The 26,453-nt window shown below is 54.7% G+C and overlaps 1 protein-coding gene across 1 annotated transcript; it reads left to right on the top strand.

The window, feature by feature from the left end:
* The first annotated feature begins 3,630 nt into the window (after window positions 1-3,630).
* On the top strand, window positions 3,631-26,453 carry NDST1 (N-deacetylase and N-sulfotransferase 1). Its single transcript, XM_045028587.1, has 14 exons — window positions 3,631-4,166; window positions 7,305-7,787; window positions 8,475-8,562; window positions 9,660-9,814; window positions 12,501-12,686; window positions 13,438-13,566; window positions 14,191-14,373; window positions 15,087-15,183; window positions 15,599-15,722; window positions 16,268-16,442; window positions 16,966-17,136; window positions 18,960-19,069; window positions 21,266-21,368; window positions 21,722-26,453. The coding sequence occupies exons 1-14, from the start codon at window positions 3,657-3,659 to the stop codon at window positions 21,839-21,841; spliced, it is 2,634 nt and encodes an 877-aa protein (XP_044884522.1). The 5' UTR covers window positions 3,631-3,656; the 3' UTR covers window positions 21,842-26,453.

Below are 26,453 nucleotides of genomic sequence, written 5' to 3' on the forward strand. Positions count from 1 at the left end.
CTTAGGAGAAATGGTGAAAGGCAGAGTGGAGAGGGGGGAAAAATAGGCTGAGGCTGGGGTGAAAGGCCAGTACCATACGTGCTGGGTGAGCAAAGCCTGCCTTCTCTGAACCTGGGTTGGGCACCCAGCAGCTCTGAACTGCATTGGGAATTCCATCAGTTTTGATCGTTGCAACATACTCAGTATGAAGGCTGCATGGTGCAGAGAGACCGAGAAAAGGAGTTGGGGGCAGGGAGGGGGTGTATAAATGTGAATGGGGAAAGCCGCATTTCTCTCTGTATCTAGTTAATTATAATTGAGTAGGGTCACAGAGGAGTGTCCCTCATTGATTAGGGGTGAGAATTCTCCCCTTTTATTTTCTACCAAGTTGGCTCTCTTTCTAGTTGCTCTGTTCTGCTGCCAGAGCCAGGAGTGGGCGTTGCTGGTGGGTAGGGCAGAATTCAGTTTATTTTGACGTCTCATGACTTGCCAGGGCACCTGTGGCTTCACCAGCTCTCGGGGCTCAGTTCGGGTCTATTTCTGACTCCGGTCTCCTGCGCATGTCACATAGGAAGAGCCAAATTCAGAGGCGTTGTGGAAGGTGATGCAGCTCCGCTGCCTTAGATCGGCCTGTGCCCACTTCCCGATGAGTAAGGAAATCCAGGCTGGTGTCACTGACACGCTGGGAAGCCTGACGAGGGGGTAGGGTTGCTGTATTTTACATCCTTCCCGCTCCGCTCTTCTCTTCTGGCCCCTTGGCATGTGAGTCGCGCTCAGTCTGGCTTGCTGGGCTGTATCCCGCGGTGATGCGTAAGGAAGGGGGGGTACAATCCCCGTTGGTAGGTGGATGGGAGTCAAAGGGGAGGTCTGTGCTGCAATCAGGACTTGTTGTTGCAGTAGGTGTGGACGTACCTGAGCTAGCTAGATCAAAGCTAGCTTGAGGAACAGCAGCAGGGTAGTGAACCAGTTGCTCGAGTGCGTACCTGGGGTTCTGGGCCGGCAGGGCTAACTTGGGCAGGTGCAGGGGCTTCCCTGCTATTGTCACTCAAGCTGCCTTTGCTCTGTGCTTACGCGTGCTGAATCACGCCCCCCGATGCAGCGTTGACATGGCCAAGTCCAGACGGCATCTGGATTAGTGCAATACGCGTGTTAAAGGGGCGGGATGTCAACTCCCCTCTGAATTTGGCCCAGAGGCTGTCGCAGTAGCGGGCCTGCGATCACCTGGCTCCAGGCAAAGGCAGGAATGACAGGATTACCAGGCAAAATCGCAACGTATAATCCATGTTATTTTCCGCCAACAAAAACTTAATCCCATTATTTCTCTGGATTATATTTTTAAAGCAGCCATTCGCTCGCTCAGCGCGGAGTCCTCCACGCTGCATCCTAGGCTGCAGAGTGCATGGAGCCGGCTTCCCTGGAGGTCTCTGCCCCCCCAGTCCCTAAGGGGGTGGGGGCCCGCGGCATCTGTCTGTGTGCTGCAGGCGTCAGTTGTGTTTGCGAGCGCTGGGGGGATGGGGCTGAGAGCTGGAGGCAGGCAGCCTCCGAGTGATTTACATGGAAGATGGGAAAAGCCTTCCCTGTAATGCTGGTGACTCATCAGAATCTATGAATAGCCCGATCCACCTGCTAAGGTGTGAAACCCGAGGAGAGCCACTGACCTAGTTCTCTGTCCTCTCCGGCTGTCTCTGGGCAGGTTTGATCCATGCAGAGCAGGGCTGGGGGAGTGAGAGACGAGTGCGGTCCGCTGCACGCCGCAGCTAAGCCAGCACAGACGCCGCTTGGCTCAGTAGATCCCTGCCAGATCCTGTGTGATGCTGCGGTCTCGCGCACTGCTGTGGGCGGGCGAGAGGGACAGGCTGAGGCCCTGGCGCTGCAAGGCTCTGCAGCGTGTGCCTGGCTTGAAGCACATGAGCAGGCTGACTCGAGGCCGAGGACAATCAGCAGGAGCACTGGTTGAGTGGATCAGTCAATACGTACACATGCCCCTTGTGCGGACGTTCGGGAAGCACAGATTTCCCATCTCTGCGGGGTTGATGCTTCCTCTCTCTGAGGTGCAGAATTCCCTGCAGGTGTCTTTCAAAAGCAGATCTTTAAACGCCGAGGCCATTTCTGCTGCCTGGACATGAACGATCCTGCCGGCCTCTCCGTCAGGGGACGCGTTCCCACCCTTCCCAAGCATGTGTTCTAGTTCTCAAATAAACCAGGGGATTGGGGGAGGGGGGGGGGCAGATTCGGAGGTTGGTGTAAATTCAGAATATCTCTCTTGGTTTCAGTAGTAGATTTGCCCCAGTGTCAATGGAGTCGGGCCCAGAGTACTGGAAAAGCATTTCTCTGCACTGCGCTTTTTTCTCTGCATTTTCAGTCATTTATGATTCTTTAAAAATAGCTGAACTTTGGGGATCTATATGTATCCACTGTGTCTGCCCCTTCATGTGTCTCCTCAACGCTCCCCATTGGAGGTGGTGGGTGGCTGGGGCTGGCACCGAACAGGTGCTCAAATGCTCTGTGGATATGCTTTGTTTTCCTAGCATCTCAGTGTATTGCTGACCTCAGGCTGCTTGAGGCAATTTCTGTAGATCACCCAAAATCCTGAAAGATCCAGGCCTGGGCTGAGCGTTCGGGGTGAAATACAGCCCTGGGCTGAGGGCCACTGCAAGGATTAGATGCCACTTATCACTTCCATGACAATGAAGTACTGAAGCTCTGCAGGCAGAGGCTCTGGAAGTGGCAGGCAGAGCTGAGAAAATGGGGCCAGACTGGTTTTTAAATGGGGCCACGTGTGTATGTTTAAATTGCATTTGACTCTGAATGAATTAAACTGGGAGGAGATTCCCACACTCTTCTCTTACTGTCTTCTTGCAGCTGGTTGGCAGGTCGCTGGTATTACCCCCATTTCACAGATGTTGAAACAGAGGGACAGTGCAATTGTGACTTGCCCAAAGCCAGACAGTGAACCAGCAGCAGAACCGGGATTAGACCCCAGGAATTCCTCATTCACCACCGTTTGCTCAAACCACAAGATTATGCTGCCTCTCAGATACGCGCGCAGACTCCCTGCTCTGTTCCCACAGCTGATGCACCAGCATGTTGGGAGCTTGAAAAGCATTCTGGGTACTGGCATGCAAATGAGCACACGGAAGGATCCACTAAATGGGATCCACTGTGGCATAAATAGAGGGTTCAGAGCAATGCAGCCTCCGTGTTTGTTGCACAAAGATCTGAGTGATGCCCCTGCAGCACCTACTCTTTAGGCAGCCCCCTCTGCGCGTTCTTTCCAGAATTACTTGCTTACGCCCCTGTCTTCCCCTTCTCTCTCCAGAGCACCCAGAGCTGCAGCAGAACTGGGCCACCATGAACGGACCCGGGGAGCCGACATGCCCTTGCACCCCCTGAGCAAAACGCCCGGCCCCGAAGAGGCAGCGAGGTCGATGTCAGGACGCTGCTGGTGTTTCTGCTCTGCCAGGGGACTCTGAATGGATTTGCCATGGTGACATGAAAAAGACAGGGGGGATACCCAACTGCCGGCTGGGAGATCCTACACACGCACACGCAGCCTGATAGTATTTTAATTTATTACTGTGCTTTCCTGTGAAGGGAGTTGAGAACAGGAGGGGGGGTGGGGGCAGGGCGGGGGTGGGGGGTGGGGAGGAACCTGCAGTGGCTTCTTGGAAGCAAGGATGACCGTGCTGGGGAGGCTCCGGAGGGGTTTCCGACAGGTGTCTCCTCAGGTGGTGCTGCTCCTGCTCTTTGCCTTCTGCCTGCTCAGTGTTTTCATCTCGGCATATTATTTATATGGGTGGAAGAGAGGCCTGGAGCCCTCCGGGGAGGTCCCGGGCCCAGACTGCGACGAACCCAAGATTGCCCCTTCCCGCCTGCTCCCCTTGAAGCCCCTCAAGGTGGCCGATTCATCCCGCACGGACCCCTTGGTGCTGGTGTTCGTGGAAAGCCTGTACTCTCAGCTGGGCCAGGAGATCATTGCCATCTTGGAATCCAGTCGCTTCAAATACCGGACAGAGATTGCCCCCGGGAAGGGGGACATGCCCACCCTGACCGACAAGGATCGGGGACGCTTCGCGCTCATCATTTACGAGAACATCCTCAAGTATGTGAACTTGGACGCCTGGAACCGCGAGCTCTTGGATAAGTACTGTGTGGAGTACGGCGTGGGGGTTGTCGGCTTCTTCAAGGTACGTGGGGACCCAGCTTGGGGAGACAAAAGGCCAACCAGGCTCTCCATGCAGGGCAGGGTGGCCAGAGACACGCTCTTGGGGACATACCCAGGGTCTGTTTCAGTTCTGGGTCCCCTGCCTTGCCACGACGGGGAATCTCGCCTGGGGTCCCGTCACACTGCTCTGCAGAGACGAGTCACTGAGGCGTAGTCAATTGATTGGCCATGGGAGGAGTTAGATCCAGCCCTGCTAAGCTAGGCGGCTGATGGCAGAGCTCTGAGCGAGAGTGTCTGGGTAAAGGGGTGGGTTAAATAGGTGGAGAAGTAGATGGAGACCTTCTGCGTGACCTGGGATTGAGCCATCAAACTGTTCCACTAGCAGAAGCTCTCCCCAGGCCTTACTGGGCCCTGTGCATTTGTTGTGTGAGTAACAGACTCCCAGCTGACGGGAGATCATCGTGGTTTGCTCACGGGAAGGATCACATGAGCAGCCGGCCCCTCCAGCGTGCTCCATGGGGACAGCTGCTTTGTTTAGGTGTCACCCTCGGGGGCCTGAAAAACCCAGGGCTGTGCTTTCAACTAGTGCCAAGTGTGGATTCACAGACCCACCCGTGTCGGGGTGAGGGTACGCTGCTGCCATCTTCTCTAGCTCCGCTGGTGACAGCACAGGGAGATGGGATGGTCCCTGGGAGCTGTCTGTCCGTGTTCTGAGCAGAGAGGTGTCTCCTTTTGGTCTGCAAGGGGGTCACGTATCAAGGACAGGTGCAAAGAGTTAGCTGGGTCTGTCCTGTGACCCTCTGAGTGTTGGAGAGGATCACTCTTGATTTCTGTCTCTTGGATTTCAGGCAGCTTGGCCAGCTCATGGGCAGGGCGGGGGACTTGGCCTTCCCAGTAGAAGGGATGTGCTGGTTCCTTCTGTTCCAGATGTTTGGGAAGCACAGCTGGGTTCCCTGGTGGCCGAGTGGCACTGGGAACCCTTTCCTGTTCACACCAAGCTCCGGTTCTGTGGTGCCTCTGATTTTGTGCTCTTAGGTTTGTAACTAGGATTTCCCAGCTTCAGGCAGTGGGGGGAGCTGGACCCGCTGGAGCAGACTGGGCAGAGTCCAACCACTTGGACTGAATTTCAAGACATAATAAATCCCTGTGGGTGCAACTATGTGAGCAGACAGAGAACCCAGCCCTCTGCTGCTGGGAACAAGAGGAGCCTCATCGACGCTAGTGCAGATAGTAATTGTGAAAAATCGGGACTGGGGTGGGGGGAAATAGGCGCCTATATAAGACAAAGCCCTGAATATCGGGACTGTCGCTGTAACATCGGCACATCTGGTCACTCCGTATTCACCTGTTTACACCAGAGAGAATTGAGCCCCCAGAAGGTCATAAATTAGTAGCTGATGAGACACTTTCTAAGCAGAGACCCTGAGATGCAGAGAACCTTCACCTGGGAGTGCAGTAAATTCCCCGGGCCCTTGGGCCGAGCTGTTGCTGGCCAGAGGAGAGGAACAGGGAGCAGACGCTAGCCAGTGTATTCAGCCTCAGGGCCAGTGGTAGAGGCTGCCTTGCTGCCTATGAAACCAATAGGCTAAATACACAATACCAGCCCCAGGGGCTGCTGGCCCACGCCCACCGGCGCAGCTGTTTTGGGAGGACTCTGCGGTGCCGGGAGTGCAGGCAGGATGACGGCTGGCTGGGCCCGCCCGTGGAGCGAGGCCCTCAGCATTCCAGATGTGCTCCCAGCCCGTGGGGGGCCTCTCCGGACCCTGGCCAGAGGAATCTGCTCCCCTCACACGCCCAGTGGCCTCCTGTCGACCCCACCACCCCTTGGATGGAGAAGCCTTCCCCTGCTGAGCAGCGAGGGCCGTTGTTGAGTGGGATGATTGGCGCCCCCACGCCCTAGCAGCAAGGCATGCCCCTTCCTAGCACTTCCAGCCTCTGCTTTCCAAGGACGCCAGGGTTGGGGGACGAGCCAGCCCCACCCGCCCAGCTGGGCAGAGACTCCTCTGGAGTAGCCCTTCAGGCACACAGCTATGGGTTTCAATTAGCAGCTTGTGTGCAGATGGATGGGCTCCAGACCCCGGGTGGGTGTGAATGGTGTGGAACAGGCAGGGCTGAGCTGTCCCCAGATCGGACTGTCCAGGAACTCGGCGAGTTGCGCTCTGTAACTTGCTGAGTCATGCACTCTAACGCTCGCGCTGGAAAACTCCCCTGCCGAAAGCCTGGTGCGGTAGCGTCTGCAGAATCTGTGGGGTTTATCAAACACCTTGTCCTGCAGTTCTGCTACCTGCTTTCTAAGCGTCTGTCTGCTGCTCAGTGTGTCTGACGAGCCAACAGGCTCCTTTTTAGCCTCTGAAATGGGATCTTATCTGGGATCCTCCATCCACACAGAGAGCGCTAAAACCTGGCAAGAGAGAGAAGCTTAAATGTCAGCCATGTGTCTGTACAACAGCCCTCCCCCTGGATATCTTCTCTCTGCTCAGAACAGGGGTGTGTGTGCAGGGGCCAGAGTCCAGCAGGCCCGGGAGCTGCAGGGCGCAGCAGGAAGGGGGCTCTCAGTTTTAGGGGTAGGATCAACACTCTAGGTTTGGTGCCCCAGCTGCTTGACAGGCCATGTCGGCCGTGGTGCCTTATTGCAGGAGAGCACCGGGGGATGAAGACGGCAGAATTCACATGTGGCTGGTGGGGGACAGGCCAGCGCCCTCTTTTGCAGAAGAGGAGATGGCACTTGCTGCGTCGCGTGTGTCTGCTACTGTGCTCAGAGCCTGTGTGTGTGAATCCAGGGGGTTCCCCAAGTGCTACTTCTGAGGGGGTTGCTGGGAAGCAGCTTGTGAAGTGCTGCCTTTCCTGCTTCCCCAGCTTGTGTTCCTTCAGCTTGTCCTGCCTGCCCCCTCTGGATCTGACCAAACCGTCCCCCCACCCTCCCGTCGGCCCTGCATTGCTGCCTCTACCTGTCCAGGTGATGCAGTCTGGGTATGACTTGCTTCTGAGCACAGCAGTGGCCTGGATCAGCCAGAGGGGAGCGTGGGGGAACAGCACACAGGGTGCTGCAAGGGAGGCGTGGGGATGTGAGTTGCACACCTTTAAATGCCATGGTGCAGCCTTCCCCTCTCCTCTCCCTCGGAGGCCTTTCTCATTCAGTCCGCGGGCTCTCCCCTGGCAGGCCAACGAGAACAGCTTGCTGAGTGCTCAGCTGAAGGGCTTCCCGCTCTTTCTCCACTCCAACCTCGGGCTGAAGGACTGCAGCATCAACCCCAAATCCCCACTCCTGTACATCACGCGCCCCAGCGAGGTGGAGAAGGGCCTGCTTCCAGGAGAGGACTGGACCGTCTTCCAGTCCAACCATTCCACCTACGAACCAGTACTCCTGGCCAAGACCAAGTCAGCAGAGTCCATCCCGCACATGAGCGTCGATGCTGCGCTGCACACCACCGTGGTGCAGGACCTGGGCCTGCACGACGGCATCCAGAGAGTGCTCTTCGGGAACAACCTCAACTTCTGGCTGCACAAGCTGGTCTTCGTGGATGCCGTCTCCTTCCTGACCGGCAAGAGGCTTTCCCTTCCCCTCGACCGCTACCTCCTGGTGGACATCGATGACATCTTCGTGGGCAAGGAGGGCACTCGCATGAAGGTCGAAGACGTAAAGGTACCGCTGTCCCAGCTCAGACAGCCAGTGCTCTCGGGGGGGATTCTGATGTGACTAGGGATCCCTGGCCTTAGTGCACTTGGGCACAGATCCCATTGTGCACGGAGCAAGAGCTGGGGGTGTGTCTGGGACACTGGTGCACGGAGCAAGGGCTGGGGGTGTGTCTGGGACACTGGTGCACGGAGCAAGGGCTGGGGGTGTGTCTGGGACACTGGTGCACGGAGCAAGGGCTGGGGGTGTGTCTGGGACACTGGTGCACGGAGCAAGAGCTTGGTGTGTGTCTGGGAAACTGGTGCACGGAGCAAGAGCTTGGTGTGTGTCTGGGACACTGGTGCACGGAACAAGGGCTGGGGGTGTGTCTGGGACACTGGTGCATGGAGCTCATTGTGCATGGAGCAAGGGCTGGGGGTGTGTCTGGGGTACTGGTGCACAAGCTCGGAGCAAGGGCGGGGGTGTGTCTGGGACTCTGGTGCACAATTTGTGGCCCTAGTGAACTGATGTGTAGGCTCTAGTGCCCTCAGAGCATCGTGGGGGGGTGGTGAGCCCTTCCGTGGGAGTGCTGTTGCTAGAGTACACGAAGCAGAAGTCGCCTGGGTGACTCCCGACCCCATGCGCCGAAGGTGTGGGTTACTGCGTGATGATGTGTGTCGGGTACCAACGATGTCTCTCTCTCTCTCCACGCCACAGGCTCTGTTTGACACTCAGAACGAACTGCGCACCCACATCCCCCACTTCACCTTCAACCTGGGCTACTCAGGGAAATTCTTCCACACAGGTGAGGCAGGGCAGCTTTGCCTCCAGAGGCCCTCGCTGTCCCTCTCCATTTCGGAGCTTGCTGGGCTGCGCAGCTTAAAAACCCCTCCACCCCCGGACGTCCGGGACTACGGCGACGGCAGCCGTAGAAGGCCCCTTCCCAGAGCGCTCTCTGTCTCAGAGACGCGGGCCTCTGCAGTGTTGTATCACCGCAGGAGCTTGAAAGAAGGGGGCTCTGCCCCTTTAGTCTCTCCTCTGGAAAACCAAAGGAGCAGAACTCGAGGCATTAGCTGGCAAAGGCGTTTGCTGGGTTTGGCCAATAAGAATCCCTAGGGCTGCTCTAGGGTTGTCGAGCCGCAGGTGGCAGAGTACTTCCCACCGTTAGCCCCCTTCTACAGCCAGAGAGAGAGCAAGTACCTGGGCCAGTGGCAGGGTGAGAAGCCAGGCCCGCCCCGCTGGGCTCGGGCTCTCGTGCCTTCCTGCGTCTCGCTGCATTGCTGAGGTTACAAGCCGTGTGAGTACAGTCGCAGAGTCACCACGGTCAGCAGTAGTTTCCCCTGGGCAGCGGGCAATGGGCTGCGATGCCGGCTGAACGTGAAACCTAAACAGAGGCTTCGATAGAGGCTCGAACCTGTTAACAATATCCCATCTTCCGCAATGTAACAATACGAAGCCGATCCATCTTGGGGGCTGGGGATTCGTGCTCCGCTTTAGTGGCTTATGCCATCCATCAGGACCGTCCGAGCTGCTGGGTGACTGAAGAGCCCGATTTCTCCCTGCTCTCTCAGAGGCGGGGCTAGCAAAGGTTGCTAAGCCCCAAACACACCTGGGGTCAGTGTAAAGATAAGGATCCACTGCAGAATGACAGCAGTGCCCTGGGGGTTCTTGCGCGGCTGCTCCTTTCCACTGGCCCTCCAGGGGTCCGAGCGGCAGCAGAGAGCACGTATGAGGTCCCGTCTCTGAGCTTTTTGCTGCCTCTTGGATTTCAGGATGGCAGTCTGAGCCCCCCGCCCCCTTTGCGATCCCGTACCCCACCTGAGCCAGGCATTCAGGCTCTCGCGTGAGCCGGGCTTTAGTGTGGTAGGGCTGCTGCTGATGATGGTGGTTTGGCCCCGGCAGGCACGGATGCTGAAGACGAAGGAGACGACCTATTGCTGTCTTACGTGAAGGAGTTCTGGTGGTTCCCACACATGTGGAGTCACATGCAGCCTCACCTCTTCCACAACCAGTCGGTGCTAGCGGAGCAAATGACCATGAACAAGAAATTCGCTGTCGTGAGTAAGATGCCAGCTGGGGGGGTACTTAGCTGTGGGGGATGCTTGCTGGGCTGAGGAGTTAAAGATGGCATCTCAAACCCTCCCCCCACCCAGTCTCGTGCCTCTCCTCCTGCCTTCTCAGACTGAGCTCTCATTCTGTGGGGAGAATGGTAATGCGCAGGAGGAAGAACATAAGAGCAGCAGGAGTTTGCTACATTATCTCTCTCTCCTCCAGTTTTCACCCCCTGTCCTCCCCGTTCTCCTCCATCCTGCTGTGTCTGTGTCTGTGTCTGTGCAGTGAAACCTCATTAGGATGCTCTCAGCACTGAATCCTCTGGAACCTCTTTAAAAAACCCCCAAGTGTCTTTGAATAAAGTTTTGTTTGACCTTTAGTTCTCCATCTCCTACCACCAAGGCAGTTTAACTGGCTCCCTAGGCGGGATGCTAAGATAGGCTTCCTCGTACTTCTCTATCTCTCTGCTCCTGCGTTGGAGGCTGAGTAGCAGCAGGAAGAGACTAAAAAGATCAGGTCAAAGACGATCTGAAACGTGAGTGGCCTCAAGAAGGCTGCCCCTGTGTTTTGTAACCCCATACATAACTATCATGTGGCAGAGAGTTCCATGGGTGCTTACTTAAGCCAAAGGACTTGTCTGCACACAAGCTGTACTACTTTAACTCTGCCAATATTGTACTGTACACCAGTACAAACCCCGTCCTAGTGTGGACGCACTTATATTGATATAAAGGTGCCTTATAGCTAATTTCCAGGGAACAAGCCATGGTGTAAGCACTTCTATACTGGTATAACTGTATCTACAGTATGAGTTGTACAGTATAACTATTGTGGTTAAAAAACACACACACATCTGAAATAATACCGATACAAAACCATGTAGCGCCATAGTGTAGATGCTTCCTACAGTGGTGGAAGGGGTTTTTCCTTCCCTGCAGTAAATCCACCCCCTCAGGAGGCAGTTGAGGGCAGAATCCTTCCATTGCCCTAGCTGTGTCTACAGCGGGGGGTTAGCTTGACCGAACCATGTCGCACAAGGCCGACGTTTTTCCCGCCCCATAGCGAGGCAGTTAGGTGGATCTAAATGTGACGTATAGCCCTGGCCCAGGCTAAGGCAAAGGGTTTGTCTTCACTAGAGTTTTAACTGGAGGCAGCTACCACATTGGCAAAGGCTACTCGGGACCTGCCCCCAATGTTTGTTCCAGACTACAAACACTGGTGCTTGATTGCCTGGAACAAATGAGTGGAGAGCGTCCAGAGTCACTAATCCAACGGGTTCGCTGTGTCCAGTGAACAGGAAATCACGTGAGGGGTCTAGTGTAGACACAGCCACGGGCCTTGTCTTCCCTAGGTGAAAGGATACGCTCTTACCTGGAGGGCTCTGACACCAGGCACAAGCCTAGTGCAGACAAGGCAGGCTGTCGTGTTCAGGTGAGTTGCTCTTTATCTTGACCTGGGAGCCTGGGGTTTATCTCGACCTGCTAATTCAGATGAAAACTACAACCTGCCAGGCCTTCGCTAGGCTTTTACCTTGTGGTAGTTAACTCAACTTAGCAATCCACCTTTTCTCCCTCTGCAGAGGCTAGTAGAATTAAAAAGCTGATTACTCAGGTTACATGAATACTAAGTGCCCCCCCCCCCCGCCCCTCAAGATGGTATGAGCTGGGAAAAGCCTGTCTGTATGTCCGCAGGCTTCAGGACGTCAGCCAGCCACTAAGGGTACATCTGCACAGCAAAAAGGGTGAGCTGACTCGGGTTAAAACATGGCAACTCAGCTTGACTTCAAGCCTAGAGGGGAGCCAGCAATAGCCAGGTGCACTCTGGGTATTTTATATCTCCCTCTGGAGCATCTGGCCGCTGTCACAGACCGGATACTGGGCTAGATGGACCATGGGCCTGATCCAGTCTGGTAGTGCCTGTGTTCTGTGTTTGGAGAGAACTTCTGCAACCTATAAAACAGCGACACCCTCTTCTGTTGGTGGAGGGAGGCGTGTGGTGAGAAGCGACAAGTAACATTTTATGTGGGGAGTGAACACCTCCCCCACCCCCAAAAGGTTCTAAAGTTTCCAGTGGCCCATTGTGTTAACACGCTCGCCGTTCTGCTTCTGCCGTTCTGGAGCCGAGCTAAGAGTGGTCACACTGGTTCTGATAAGGTTGCTAGCAAACCAGCACTCATCCCCCCGCTGAACCTGAACTGAACCGTGAGCCAAAACCGGGCTGAGACCCAAGGGTTCAGCTAAGCACTGTGTTCTTGCCAACCTAACGGGAGTTTTGCCTGTCATGGTTCCAGCCCAGGGCGATGACTCAGCAGCCCCAGCCGGGGAGATACTTGTCGCGTGGCCCAGCTGACAGCCTTGGAATAGCAGGGCATGACTGAGGTGCATTGGCAGAGCCGTGTACAGTCGGACCGTGCAGTGCCTCCCTGCAGAGTACCTGGCTCTCGCTGGGGCTGGCTCTCACCTCCGCCAGTCTGGACAAAGCAAGGAGCTCAGCTGACCATGCTCCCTGGGCGCTAGAATTGAGAATTTGGCCTCTCTTCCTTGCTAACCCAACCCTATTAAAGCAAAACCCGGAGTGATGTATCTGTCCATGGAAGAGCTCCGCTGAGCCCCGTTAGGCTTCCGCTGGGTCGTTTGTAGCTCACCGATTCTGTAGCTTAGCGCAGTCACCTTCCCTCTCCTCTCCCATCAGGAGCATGGCATCCCCACCGACATGGGGTACGCTGTGGCACCCCACCACTCCGGCGTGTACCCCGTCCACGTGCAGCTATACGAAGCGTGGAAGCAGGTTTGGGCGATCAAAGTCACGAGCACAGAGGAGTATCCCCATCTGAAACCAGCCCGCTACCGACGGGGCTTTGTCCACAATGGGATCATGGTAGGTGAAACGGGGCGTTGGGGCTATTCCTTGGGCTCTTCCTTGCTCTCAACCTCCCACAATCAGCTGGGTTGCCAGCACGGCTGGCTCAGAGGATTCCCGCTAAGACATGGAACTCTACGCCACCAAGGCACCAGTTTGACTGTTGCCCAGCAGTGACTTTCAGCTGTGAGCATCTCTTTGGGCTGCATGAAATGGGATTGCTGCATCTCAGCCCCAGCCTAATCCATCGCCACTGTCGCAAGCCACTCCCTGCAGGGCTGTTTCAGCACAGAGGCCGGTGCAGGTGGATTTGGCAGGGTGGGCTACATGAACTGGTTTGGCTCTTTGGCTCAGTTAGCAGGAGAAACAAGACCCACCTTACTGCAGCTGACCGAGTCACCTCTGCAGTGCCCCCAAGTGTGGCGGCAGCTGCTGCGGCTGCTAAGCCCCTTTGCTACAGAGCCACCTTTTCGTTCAGGAGATCATGGTAATGATCATGGGGTATCCGATCCCAAAAGACCCCCCGGAAATATGTGCGTGTGGCTCAGAGGTCAGGAGAATTTCCCCCGCCCCAAAGGGGGTTGGGGCAGCCCAGCTCCGTCCCTCCTGAGTAGAAGAATCTCGTCGGGGGGTTCCCAGGTGATGTTGAGGCCAGTGCTAATACCTGGCAGGGTGACACCGGCGGATCTCCCCTTAGTTTGGCATGGTGAGGCAGGAGCACTGGAGCTGGATTTCTGGTTCCTTGGCTCTGACTCCTCTCTGCCCCCAGGTACTCCCGCGGCAGACCTGCGGCTTGTTCACGCACACCATCTTCTATAACGAATACCCTGGCGGCTCCAGTGAACTGGACAAGATCATCAATGGAGGGGAGCTGTTCCTGACCGTGCTACTGAACCCTGTGAGCTCTGCCTTCAGAGTGCTCTGCGGGGCTTGGAACGGCCCCTCGGCCCACTCGGGCCTGGCCCCTCGGCTGGGGTAGATGAGTTTCCCTGTGACTCCAATGGCCAGGGGCGCTCAGCCTGTGGTCCAGGAGGATGGGCAGGATCTTCTCCAAGAGCCTAGTGTGGGACACAGAGTGATGTAAAGGCTTCCTCTGCTGCACTCCCAGTGAGAGTCGGAGACCAGACAGAGGCCAAGTCTCCTCCTTGCCTTTTCCTCCCCAAACCGGGGGGCTCAGGTCCATCCGTAACTGACCCTGCTTGGGCTGGCAGCAGGATCTGACCCAGGGACGTTCAGTACTAAAAGCACGAAACTCTGCTGCTTGAGCTAAGGCTGGTAGCTGTGATGTGAAGCAGCCACGAGAGGAGGACAGAGACCCTTGCTCTCCTAATGGGTGTGTTACACGTCCGGGGTCCCTCGACTTTTTCATGTGCACCAGTCCCTGTTTGTTCCTCCCAATTCAGAGCTGGGCCCAGGACTCCCCAGTGTCGAGAGCCGCACCAAAGTGCGAACTAAAGTTGTCCTGAGATGGACTCAGAGCGCTGACTAACTCCTGTCCTGTCCTCTTGCTGCTCCATTCCAGATCAGTATCTTCATGACCCACCTGTCCAATTATGGCAACGACCGCCTGGGTTTGTACACCTTCAAACACCTGGTCCGCTTCCTCGGCTCCTGGACCAACCTGAAGCTGCAGACGCTGCCACCCATGCAGCTGGCGCAGAAATACTTCCAGATCTTCTCCGAGGAGAAGGATCCACTGTGGCAGGTACAGAGGCTCCACTGCCAGGCTGTCTGGCTTGAATGGGGGACAGGAGGCCCAGGCCTGCCAGGGAATTGGGGACCGCACCAGGCGGAAACCGGGCTGGATTTTGTTCTATTGTGAGTGAATTTGGCTTTCTTGAAAGCGAGCAGCCAGTCAGCTAGGCACAGTGCGTGCGATGCAGAGTGCGAGGTTCTGCTCACCTACTGCCTTCCTCCTAAGTGAGAATCCATGCCAGGGTGGACAACACACCGAGTCCTGCTCCCGACCATATCCCTGTCGCAGGGCTCACAACATGAGTGCAGAAAAGGGTCTGTGATAGTAACACTCAGATTCTGCATATCCATGGAGCTCAAAGCTCTTTACAAAGGAGGGTAAATTTCATTAACCCCATTTTATGGCAGGGAAACTGAGGCATAGAGCAGGGAAGTCACTCGGCCAAGGTCACCCAGCAGGCCAATAGCAGAGGTGGGAGTAGAGGCCAGAACTCCTGACTCCTAGTCCAATGCCTTGCCTGCTTGTTAGCTGTAGGGGTTTCAGCTCCGTGCTGACCTTCCAGCAGCCTCTGGCTTTCCCTCCTCATTTCAGCCTTGGCACCCATCATCCGTGAGAACAGGTAGTCTTCACTGTATTTATTAAAGGCCTATGGGGCATCGAGGCCTCTTCTCCCAGACGCCCCCAGGTTGCACTGCCTCGATCCTCTTACTCCTGTGTTTCAGGATCCCTGTGAGGACAAGCGGCATAAGGACATTTGGTCCAAAGAAAAGACATGTGACCGGTTCCCAAAGCTTCTCATCATCGGACCTCAGAAAACAGGTACTGCAGTTCCCCTCCATCGAGCTGCGCAGCACAGAACCAGTGAAAGACGACGCAGCCGATACCAGCACGCGCATCACCGTTTCAGCTGTGCTATTGCACCAGTTGTGCCATTTCTCTTTATTCGGGGGATTGTCTGGTTCTCCATCCGGTGCCTCCCTGCATTCTGCCTACCAGGGCAGGTCTGAGCTGGTATTGTTCCTCTAGCTGGGTCCTAGAACCTCCATCTCTTCCTTGGAGGACGGCAAAACCGACCTATGCCGGGCTGGAGTGGGAAGCTGAACTGGGTGCCCCGAATGGCCATGCATGGGGCAGCCTGTGGCAAAGAAGGGAGGGAACGTTGTCTGGTTCGCCAAGGCACAGGGTGGTCACTGCTGTGCCCCCAACCTCGGCTCTGCTTCCTTTCCATTTAAAGGGACGACAGCCCTCTATCTGTTCCTGGGGATGCACCCGGACCTGAGCAGCAACTACCCCAGCTCGGAGACTTTTGAGGAGATCCAGTTCTTCAACGGACACAATTATCACAAGGGCATTGACTGGTAGGCCTTCGTTCATGCTACCCCCCGCTGGGCTCCCAGGGTGTCCTGGGGGTGGGGGAAGCTGCAAGCTTAGTGAAGAGCTGTGCACGGGGTTTGCCATGTGACTCCGGCTCCCAGGACCAACACGTCAGGGCAGGAGTCCAGAATTCCCCTAGCAGACTGTCCGTTGCCACTAGACACCCATTGAGCCAAGCAGCCCCTTGGCGGGGGGGGGTTGATCTACACATGACAGTAGAGCCCCGGGTCCTGGCCACACCACACTTGTCCCCTGAACCAGTTCCATCACTGTTCCGATCTCTAGTGTAGACAGGACCGTCCCCACATGCTGGAGCCGGAGCCCTAGACTGCTGGTGGTCAGACATGAGGTGGCTGTTCAGAGCAGCTGCGGGGGGTGATCGGTAGCGTGTGCTGGATCCTGAATATAGAACACTTGATACACAGTAGTTGGCCTCCGTTGTCTCCAGGGCAGGGGGCCAGGTGTATTTCTCTGTCGCCCTCCCCGGGGGCCCTCTCTTCCCCCGCCTCATGCAGCGACCTCCCTGCAGGTACATGGAATTCTTCCCCATCCCCTCCAACACCACCTCTGACTTCTACTTCGAGAAGAGCGCCAATTACTTCGACTCGGAAGTGGCCCCCAGGCGGGCGGCCGCGCTGCTTTCCAAGGCCAAGGTCGTCACCATCCTCATCAACCCTGCAGACCGGGCCTACTCCTGGTACCAGGTGAGCTGCTCGGCTGTCGCCGCCTCTCCGCAAGGCGGCTCCGTATGCTCCCGCTTGGGGCTGACTCGGGCCGGAGCACGGCATTGTGCGCTGAGTGAACGGAGAATCTGCTGTCCCGCGCTGGGTCAGGTGCGCTCTGCGCTGTCCTGTGGGACGGCCGCAGGTTGGCAGCCATGGCAGGGGTCCTGCTCTGCACCAGAGGAGATTGGCATCCTCAGGCCAATGCTCGAGGAAGAGGTGATGCAATGCTGTGTTGAGTTAAGTGTGGGATGTCATAAGCTGTTTTCTTGGGGGCTGGGAAGGGAAGGAGCCCTACAGAACAGGATGTGGTTTACACAGCATATCCCACTGTTCTGTGCAAAGCAGCAAGCTAGACGCTGGTAGCCCAGTGACTGCTCTGGGGCTCAGAAACCTCCCAGGAGCTCACACGCAGCCTTGGACTCAGATCCTAGTAACGCTGGCCACGCCACTGGGGTTTTGTCATGCTGCCTGAGAAACTAAACGGGTTTGCTGCTGTTAACAGCACCAGCGAGCTCATGATGATCCAGTCGCTCTGAAATTCACCTTCCACGAGGTGATCACAGCTGGGCCTGAGGCTTCTCAGAAGCTCCGAACGCTACAGAACCGCTGCCTGGTACCGGGCTGGTACGCCACCCACATTGAGCGCTGGCTGAACAGCTATCATGCCAACCAGGTAGGAAGGACAGAACCTCTGGGCGGTGTTCTTATTGCAACCAGCAGTGCGGAGAGCACTCCCTCTGCGGGGGGAGAAAACAGCGATACACTGCTTGGGCATAGAGTCCATTGTCAAAGCGCTACCGTGGGATTCGTGGACCACGAATAGCATCCTCTCTCTACCCAGCCCTGGTTAGGGGAAGCCGTGATCCAGAACTCAGCATACCAGGATGTCTTTGGGACCTGTGACGGTTTATGGCCCAGAGCATAAAACCATCCTCTTCGCCCAACTCCCAGTTTCCATGGTTGTTTCTCACATCATGGGGGTGGAGTTGGCAGGGAATTTATTAGTCTCTTCTCCTCTCATATCCATTGCGTTGGAGCAGGGGTGTGTGTTTGTGCAGTGGGGGTGTGAGCGCACGAGTGTGCAGAGAGGTGTCAACCCATCAGAGACACATCTGGCTCCAGGAGCTCGGCCTTCGGTCCCACTTTGAGCTCTCAAACACTCGGAAAGGGAGTCAAAGACTGGAATTATGTCACAGAAAAGGGATTTCTGAAACTTGTCCAGAGCAGGAAGGAATCAGAGTCAGTGTGGTCATGGGAGGGTGATGATTATGTACCACTGGTGGGATATTATTATGCCAGGCTGCCGAGTGTGTACCGTATGCTATGCCAAACAAACTGCAGGGCTCCCTTTTAAAGAGCTTCTAACCAAAGGGAATAGAGGCTACACCACAATACAGAAGAAATGCACAGCAGAGTGTATGGTGTTGACAGTTTTATGGGGCTGTTTCATGTCCTTGAATGCCTTTCATACACTTTCTGGCTGTGACTGCAGCATCAAAGTGCATGACAAAAATAATACAAGCTCTGTACTTCATAGTGCTCTCTGCAGCGGATTTCTACCTTGTGAAGGGGCAGCACACTGGTCACCCTACCATCTATGCACCACGTACCAGAGTTAGTGGTTCTGGAAAGGATGTGTTGGCACACAGCCGTACACTTGATGTGCCCGTGCAAACGGAGGATTTGTGCATGCACAGGGCTAGCTGGGCACCTAAATGACCATGTGTGTGCACATTTTATACTCTTAACTTGGACACCTGCAGTTGTAAGTGTGCAGGTCTGTGCGCACAAGTGAGAGACTTTGGGCCAGATTCTGGTTCGCCTTTGGTGGGGTTGTGGCCCTGATGTGTCTGTTCTTCAGAGAAAAGTGACTGACCTGAAAGTCACTGCGGTTGAAGGAGCTCATGCAGATTTGTGCCTTGCATTGTGCCCTAAAGGAGGAAAGCCAGGAATTCCTCCTGCAGCAGGGAGCGCTGTAGGTGGGCACTCTTCATTGTGCCTTGTCCTCAGCTGCAGCAGTGCTGCTGACGGGGATATTCTGGGAGCGGGGCAGAGAGGGGCCATCTGAGCGGTAGTTCGCGCTTAGCTCACTGCCTCTGAAACAGAGGACGAGCTCTGAATGGAGAATCAGTGTCGTGCTTGGTGAACTGGGGTGACGTGTTTCACCTTCCGAGTGGCTTCCGTGGCCAGGCCAGTACTGAGGAAAGTGGAGCCAGTTGCAGGGGAGAGAGGAAGGATTGTCTAGTGGTTAGGGTGGTAGTTGGGGGCTGGAGAAGCCTGGGTTGAATTCTCTGCTCTGCCACAGACGCCCCGTGTGACCTTGAGCAAATCACTTTGCCTCTCTGTGCTCAGAGACTGGGGGGCTATAGAAGTACCTAAGGCAGGTTGTAGCAGCCCAAGGCACCTGTCTGTTCTCAGGGGCGGGGACAGATCTAATTTGAAGCCAGGATGGAGCTGGTACCAGACTAGACCCCAGCTCTCTCTTTATTCTTGCAGATCCTTGTTCTGGATGGCAAGCTGCTCCGAACGGAACCAGCCAAAGTGATGGAAACAGTCCAGAAGTTCCTTGGTGTGACGAACTTCATAGATTACCATAAAACCCTGGCGTGAGTTCTCCTTGTACCCTCCTCTTCCTACTTCAGCCGGTGTGGCCCTCAGGGCTGCGGCCCGTCATTCCAGGCATTGGGCTTTCTCTCCCTTTCCCCGTGGCAGGTTTCCCATCAAGGGGATGTTTTGGTAATGCAAGTGGAGCCGGATAAGCGTCACGGTAGAGAGGAAATCCTGGCCCCACTGACATCAGCAACAAAGCTTCCACTGATTTCAGTGGGGCAAGATTTTGCCCCAGGACTCAGCCATATTTGCTTGGGACCAGAACCAGCACCTGAGCCTCCTTCCATGGAGGCTTGGATGGCTTTTCTGAACACGGTTCCTGAGACACTAGTACTGCAGCTTTGTGAGCTCCCTCCCTGCAGGCCAGAAGCTTGCAGCAGAGGAAGGGAAGTCGGCTCCTTCCTTGCCAAGATGCTGGACGTCCGTTTGCGCTTCTTGTTTGTGACCTCAACAGAGGATCTGTCATTCTCCGTTTGGCCAGCAGTATTTTGCAGTGCTGTATTTCCAGTGCCTTAGAAACCACTGTTGGCAGAAGAACCATCTGTGACCATCCAGACCCATGCACAAGTTCTAGACACAGAAACTGAGCAGTTCACTGCCTGCACCAGGGCCAGAAATGGGGTAGGGAGGCAGTTTGGTGGATCACACTGAAGTTGCGTCTGGCAGCTTTCCTTACACCAAAGGGAATGCTTGGTAGGGTTGGGTTATTATTGTCTTTTCCCTCCGCTGCTGCTTAGAATCCACAGAATATTCCTCCCCAGCTTATGACAGCTTTTTTAAAATATATTTTTCTCAGGAGAGCCCTTCATTAAGAGTTTAATAAATTAAAACGCGCCATTACAAACATAAGTTACCATGGGCAATGCTCCTGTAAAAATCCGTACTTAACCCCAGACCCGGCTTGCTGTCCACACAAACTGCTGTGTCCCGTAAAGCGCTGTGAATCATTACAAACAAAGTGCAGTAACAGTCTGCAAGAAGGATGAGCCTTCCCCTTGATTGCCAGAAGCTGAGAATGGGCGACGGGGGTGGATCCCTGTTCTGTTCATTCCCTCTGGGGCACCTGGCCGCTGTTGGAAGACAGGATACTGGGCTAGATGGACCTTTGCTCTGACCCAGTATGGCCGTTCTTATGCCAGCGTCTCACAGAATCCAGAAATGTAGAGTTGGAAGGGATCTCGAGAGGTCATTTAGGCCAACCCCACACACTGAACCAACGTACCTAGAGCATCTCTGACAGGTGTTTGTTCAACCTGTTCATAGAAACCTCCAGTGATGGACATTTCATACCCTCCCTTGGTAACCTATTCTAGTACTTAACTAGCCTTATAGTTAGAAAGTTTTTAAAAAAAAATCTAACCCAAATCTCCCTTGCCGCAAACTAAGCTGATTACTTCTCCGTGTCCACTGAAGATAGGACAAGAACAATCATTCAGCGTCCTCTGTAGAAACTACCTCTTACATATTTGGAGACATATTCATGTGCCCCCACAGCCTTCCCTTCTAAAGGCGAAACAGGCCTAATTCTGTCAACCTTTCCTCATGGGTCAGGTTTTCTAAACCTCTTACCGTTTTTGTTGCGCTCATTTGGACGCTCTCCAGTTTGTCCAGATCTTAAAGTGTGGTGCCCAGAATGGGACGCTGTATTCTAGTGGAAGCCTCATCCGTGCTGAATAGAGCCGGGCAATTACTGTCCATGTCTTACATATGAAACTCCTATTAATACAGCTCTGAGCGGCATCTGCCTTTTTTGCCGCAGTATCACAGAGTTGACTCGTATTCAATTTGTGACCCACTGTAGCCCCCAGATCCTTTTCAGCAGCACTGCTGCCTAGCCAGTTATTCCTCATTTTGTAGCTGTGCATTTGATTTTTTTTCCTTCCTAACTGTAGTACTTTACATTTGTCTTTACTGAATTTCATCTTGTTGATTTGAGACCAATTCTCCAATTTGTCAAGGTCATTTTGAATTCTGATCCTGGGCTCCAAAGTGCTTGCAACCCCTCCCAGCTTGGTGTCATCTGCATATTCTATAAGCTCGCTCTGCACTCCATTATCCAAGTCATCAGTGAATACATTGATAGTACCAGACCCATGTCCTGGAGAGCCCCTCCGTCCCTGAGGATCTTGGAACAAAGCTGTTTCGTGGGCATGTTCTGATAAATGTTGCTGACTTCTCCCCTCTTGTTGTAGGTTTGATCCAAAGAAAGGATTCTGGTGCCAACTGCTGGAGGGAGGGAAGACCAAGTGCTTGGGGAAAAGCAAAGGGAGGAAATACCCAGAGATGGATTCAGATGTAAGTATTGGAAACCTCGCCTGATTGCCACTAAATGAGCCTTGCTTTTCCTATTTTTGCTGCTACTGAGGACCACAGTTTCCCAGCAACAGTAGAACATCTGTGTGCCTCAGCAGAACACAGGATGGGGGGAGGGCGTGTACGTCCGAGTGCACTAGAAAACCACATTTACAAGCGTGAGTCTGGTTTGGTACTGAGCACGCAAGGGAGGGGTTGGTGGGTGGATAGTGAAAAGCTGGTCCGGGTCACATCCCAAAGCGCGGGAGCACTCTAATGCATTGACTGCAGCACGTTCCTGGCACACGCTAATGGTTACCATTCATGATGATCTCTGTCCTCTCTTACTGTTGCAGTCACGAGCCTTCCTGAGGGATTATTACCGGGACCACAATATAGAGCTGTCCAAGCTGCTGTACAAAATGGGTCAGACGCTGCCAACCTGGCTGCGGGAGGAACTCCAGAACGCTAGGTAGCTGCTGCTATCATCGCCTTACTGAGCAATAGTGACGCGAGCCCACGAAGAAGATCCCAAATCGAACACCGAGCCAAACAGACAGGAGCGGGAGGGAAAGGCCGCCGGGAAAAGCATTTCTGAGCAATATTCAATGGGTTCGGCCAAGGTCTTTGAGCGAGAACCCACGTGGTCATCAGAATGGCATACGGGAGCGAAGTGTCTCTTCTGAGGGCCCTTAAAGTTGTGCGACTGCCTGACTCTGCAAACCCAGTGCAAATTCCCCAAGTGCTGTTGTCTTCTGAGGTCCCTGTCAACGAGGTCACTTCCTGGGTTGTGATGTCATTTCCTGATGAGGGGGGATTCCCTGCTTCTCCATACCTGGATGGGGTTAACTTCTCCATGTCTAAGATAGTATTACAGCAACTCTGAGACTCTCCTCATCAGATAATGGAGCTGAGCACCCTTCCAGGATGTGGACAACTCTTTGCAAAGCTGGCTTGGAGAACAGGAGCACGACGTGCTGTTTGAGGTCAGGGGCACAAAGGGGCCGACCTAAGCGACCCAAGTCTGCCATCACGTTTCAAACAAAGTGAAGTGAGACAGCGTAAAGGAATGGCGTGTCCTGGGTTCCCGCAAGACCTAGCACTAAGCGCTGGAAGAGGTCTCTGGATTTTTTTTTTAAAGAAGACTTTCAGACTTGGCAATATTCGTTTGTCACCAATGAATTCTCCCTCTCCCTCAGCCTTTTATTTTATTGTATTTTATTTTATTGACGGGTGAGAGCTTGACCGGTGACTGTCTCATTTGGTGAGAGAACTGAACTGAGAACTGGTTCCAGAGTGGTTACAAAGGAAAAATATGCACCCCGCCCCCCTTCCCGCGTGGCAACGTTTTATATACGTGGTGTTTTCTGTGGTAAAAGACTGAGGTTGTCCAGGAACCTGCTCACTGGAACGTGCTTCGATATTTGAGCCACTGGCTCAGAAGGGGGCAGACGTCGGGCAGGGCAGACGTTGGACTAACAGAGGCCGAAAGGATTCCGAGCACGTTGGACCTCTTGGATACTAAAAGCTAAAGTATTTTAATAATTTGTTCTGTTTTTCTGGTGCCACAAGTTTGTACCTGAGATATTAGGGTTTTATTTTGTCTCGTTCACTGTTACACGTGAAGGTGGGCAGCCGGTGCGGTTGACTGACTGGTCTATCCACTGACCAGTGATGAACAATTCTTTTTCTAATGACAGGATAAGTACCTTGCTGCTCCGTCTCTGTCTCTCTCAGTTCTATTCACTGCCAGTGTTTCAGTATTGAGGTTTCCTGCAAGTTTCTGCCCCAACTGTCCTGGTGTGGGTGGCAATGCTAACCAAGAACTGTTGTCATTGGTTCCTGGGTGCAGGTCCTGGATCCCTAAGCAGGCTGATGGTGTATCACTCACTTAGGAGCGGAGGTGGTCCAGGGTCAGGGAAGACCCAGCTGAAAGGCTGAGAACCCCAAAAGAGTTGATCTGACAGTGCTGTTGGCTGAATGAGCTGCTTGCATGGTGGGCCAGGAGACTCTGGGTGTAGTAGTTTGGGGAGGAGGAGTGGGATGGGGTGAGTTCTTTTATCTCGCTGCTCCAGAGAGGTTGGGAAAAGAGGACTGGGAAGCTTAGGCTGGGGAAGGTGCATCCAACAAGGAATGAAGAGAGGAGACAGTAGAAGAAGATGTGAATGCCAGTGTCTCATGGAGCAGGTACCAAGGGCTCATGCAGGGTTCTTGGACCCAGTATTCTTGGGAGCTAAGATTAATTCATCGGGTATCTCCCCAACTGGACGTCACTGCGTTAGCAACTGAGTCCATTCGCATTGAAGAGGAGATTGGGTGGGAGGGTTCCCCTGTAGGCCCTCAGGCTTCCCCCATGCCAGTCCCTGAGTTCCATGTCGTCTTCCTCTCATGGTGCCATGCTGGAATGGTGGGGAATGAGAGATCCACACAGACCTAGTCCCTGGGCCGTGCTAATGGTCTTGCGTTGTCCTCTGCCACCAGCTAGGCTCTGATTCGGAGAGTCTGCCCCGTCCTGGGACAGCCCCCTTCTCCGGGGGCGCAACCCTAATGCTGTTTTAAAACCTCAGTGCCACGCGTCCCCTCTGGCACTTGCAGTAACGCGAAAGCTTCCTCCTCTTCTCAGACACTAACCTCCCCCGAGAGGTCAGGGGCCTCCCTTTGCAGCCCCTGTTCAGTGACGGTATTATACATATGCAGTGTTGTTGCAGCCGTGTCAGTCCCAGGATATTAGAGAGACAAGGTGGGAGAGGCGATATCTTTTCTTGGACCAGCTTCTGCTGATGAGAGAGACCAACTACACACGCCGCCCTTGTCTTGGTATTATACGTGGCCTTTTCCTTTGCACCGAGCCGCCTTCCCGCCGCTGTTAAGCGGCATTGGGTACGTCCACACTGCAGCGGAAGGTGTCGTTTCCGGCTCAGGCAGACATCGAGCTAGACCCCCAAGTGGCAGGGTGGACTGAGTCCGATCCCACCCAGGCCTCAGGCTGGCGAGCTCCTCCCGCCGCTTCTCTTTTTAGCGTGCTAGGAGAGCTCACGCGGGTATGTCTGCTTGGGCTGAAAACGACTCCTTCAGCTCCAGTGCAGACGTACCCTTTGAACAACAGAGTAGGAGCCATGGGCAGTCCAGGACCGGCCGTTCCCCTCTAGTTTTGGGGGGGAAGGTGTCGGTGAAAAGCAGCGTGATTCTTATGCAGCCTGTTGCAGTTTCCACTCACTGGAGCTGTGCTGCAGAGAAGCAGCATGTTCTCCTGCTCCATTGCTTGTTGCAGTTACGGCAGGAGAGCCCAGGACATCTTCCCCTGCCCGCATGTGTCTTCTCTTCTGCCTTCTCCTTGCTGCAGTGGTGGGCGTTGAGTTGAGGCTAGGAGGCTGCTCTCTCTCGTTGAGCTCGGTAAGAAGGAGGGAGTGAAACCAGGCCTGTATGCTGGCAGCCAGTGAGGCTGGTTTATCGCCCTGGCCGGTGTGTGTGGATTAGGTACGTACCGTGCTGTCGCTTGGGGAGCGTTGATCCCAAAGAACGGTTTGCAGGAGGTTTCAGTATACCACAACGACACCGACAGTGTCGCTGCCATCTTGGATTTTCGCCTTCTCCGCTCAAACAGGCGTTTTAGGGTTAGAGCAAAGCTTCCGCGGTGGTCGTGGGGTGAGACAGGGACTCGCTGCTTGGGGGCATGAGTCCGAAACGGCAGATGGGGCTGGTGCCTGGGGGGCTTTGTGGGCCCCACCAGGTAGCGTATTTGAAATCACTAGTGCCATGGGTCAGGCTAAGCCCCTGTGTGTGCTCACGTACACACACACGCTAATCTCTTTCTGTTGTGAGTGCTGGACTCACACGGTTGCACATCTCAGCCATGTGAGAGCTCCCTGCTCTAAGGGTCTCTCCTCCTCCTCGATGTGCATGTGCAGTGGCCACCAATGCATAGTACAGCCCCCTTGGGCCGTGGGGTTTAACAAACGAGACCCTTTCCTACCTAGTCTCTCTCCGTTAGTCACCGTTCTGCTAGCCCCCAACCCAGGCTTGTATACAGGGCAGCCTGCAGCTTCTGCCCCCTCTCTGATTCATTCCGCGACACTGCAGTCTCGGGCTGGGAGCAACCACGGCAGCAAACTGACCTTCCCGGGTGGAACAGAGCGGGGTAGGAGTGGGCCGGCTGGAAGGGGGGAAGCAGCACTGACAGCCCGATGAGCCCACGCTCCTCTTGGCACCTCGGCAGCTCCTATCGCTGCTGCTGTCGGCTCTACAGGAGCCAGGGGAGAACTGGACTCCCTGACCCCTTGGTGATTGGCAGCAGCAGGAAGGAAAAGGCAGCAAAAAAGCACTCAGTGCAAAATCTCTCGGCCTTTCAAAAAGGAGGGAGGCTCGCTCCCATGGTGTCTGTAAAGCCAGGATCCCACAACAGGGCCTCGGTTCCCCACCTGCATGCCCAGCACCATGGTCCCTAGAGGGATGTTGCAAGACTAGAATGGGTGAACGTAAAGTGCTTTCTCCAGCCACTGATGCAAGTCTGTCCCGATTGCGTCTGGGTGTCTTAGGCTCAGCTTAGCTCACGAGGAAGTGTGTCTGAGTGCTCCTCACGCGGCCAACGGGGCAGAGACGGGTACCCTAGGAACGAACCACCTAGCCGTGTGCGTATTGACAAAAGCAGCCATGGGAATGGTCCCCCAGTGCTGCCGCGGCTTTGCCTGCACTTTACGAGAGGAGAATGGTACCTGCCATGCCTGCCCTGTCGATCACTAGTGCGGTCACTGGGAGGCACTGGAGAGCGAGTGGGAGAGAGATTCCCAATAGCTGGGCTTTTTTAAACTCTTCTGTTACCTTTGGTTATTGACAAAAGAGGGAGCCCCCTGTGGGTTCCCGTTTTTTATTTTTGCATGAGACTCTGTATAATTTCCCGGGGGCGGGGGGTGGGAGAAGTGGGTATTTCCTGGGGAGGGGGAGTTGGAGGAGGGGATATTTCAGAGTTGTCTTTGCCCCTCCTTGTTGAACCCAGCCGTTTTGGGTGGTATTCAAAGATTCGTTATCACTAATAATGTACGGTCCTGTTGAACTAACTGCTAATAAAATGGGGCTCTCTGTTCATAGTCA

This window comes from Mauremys mutica, chromosome 8 (genome assembly GCF_020497125.1).
Source record: "Mauremys mutica isolate MM-2020 ecotype Southern chromosome 8, ASM2049712v1, whole genome shotgun sequence".
NCBI lineage: Eukaryota > Metazoa > Chordata > Testudines > Geoemydidae > Mauremys > Mauremys mutica.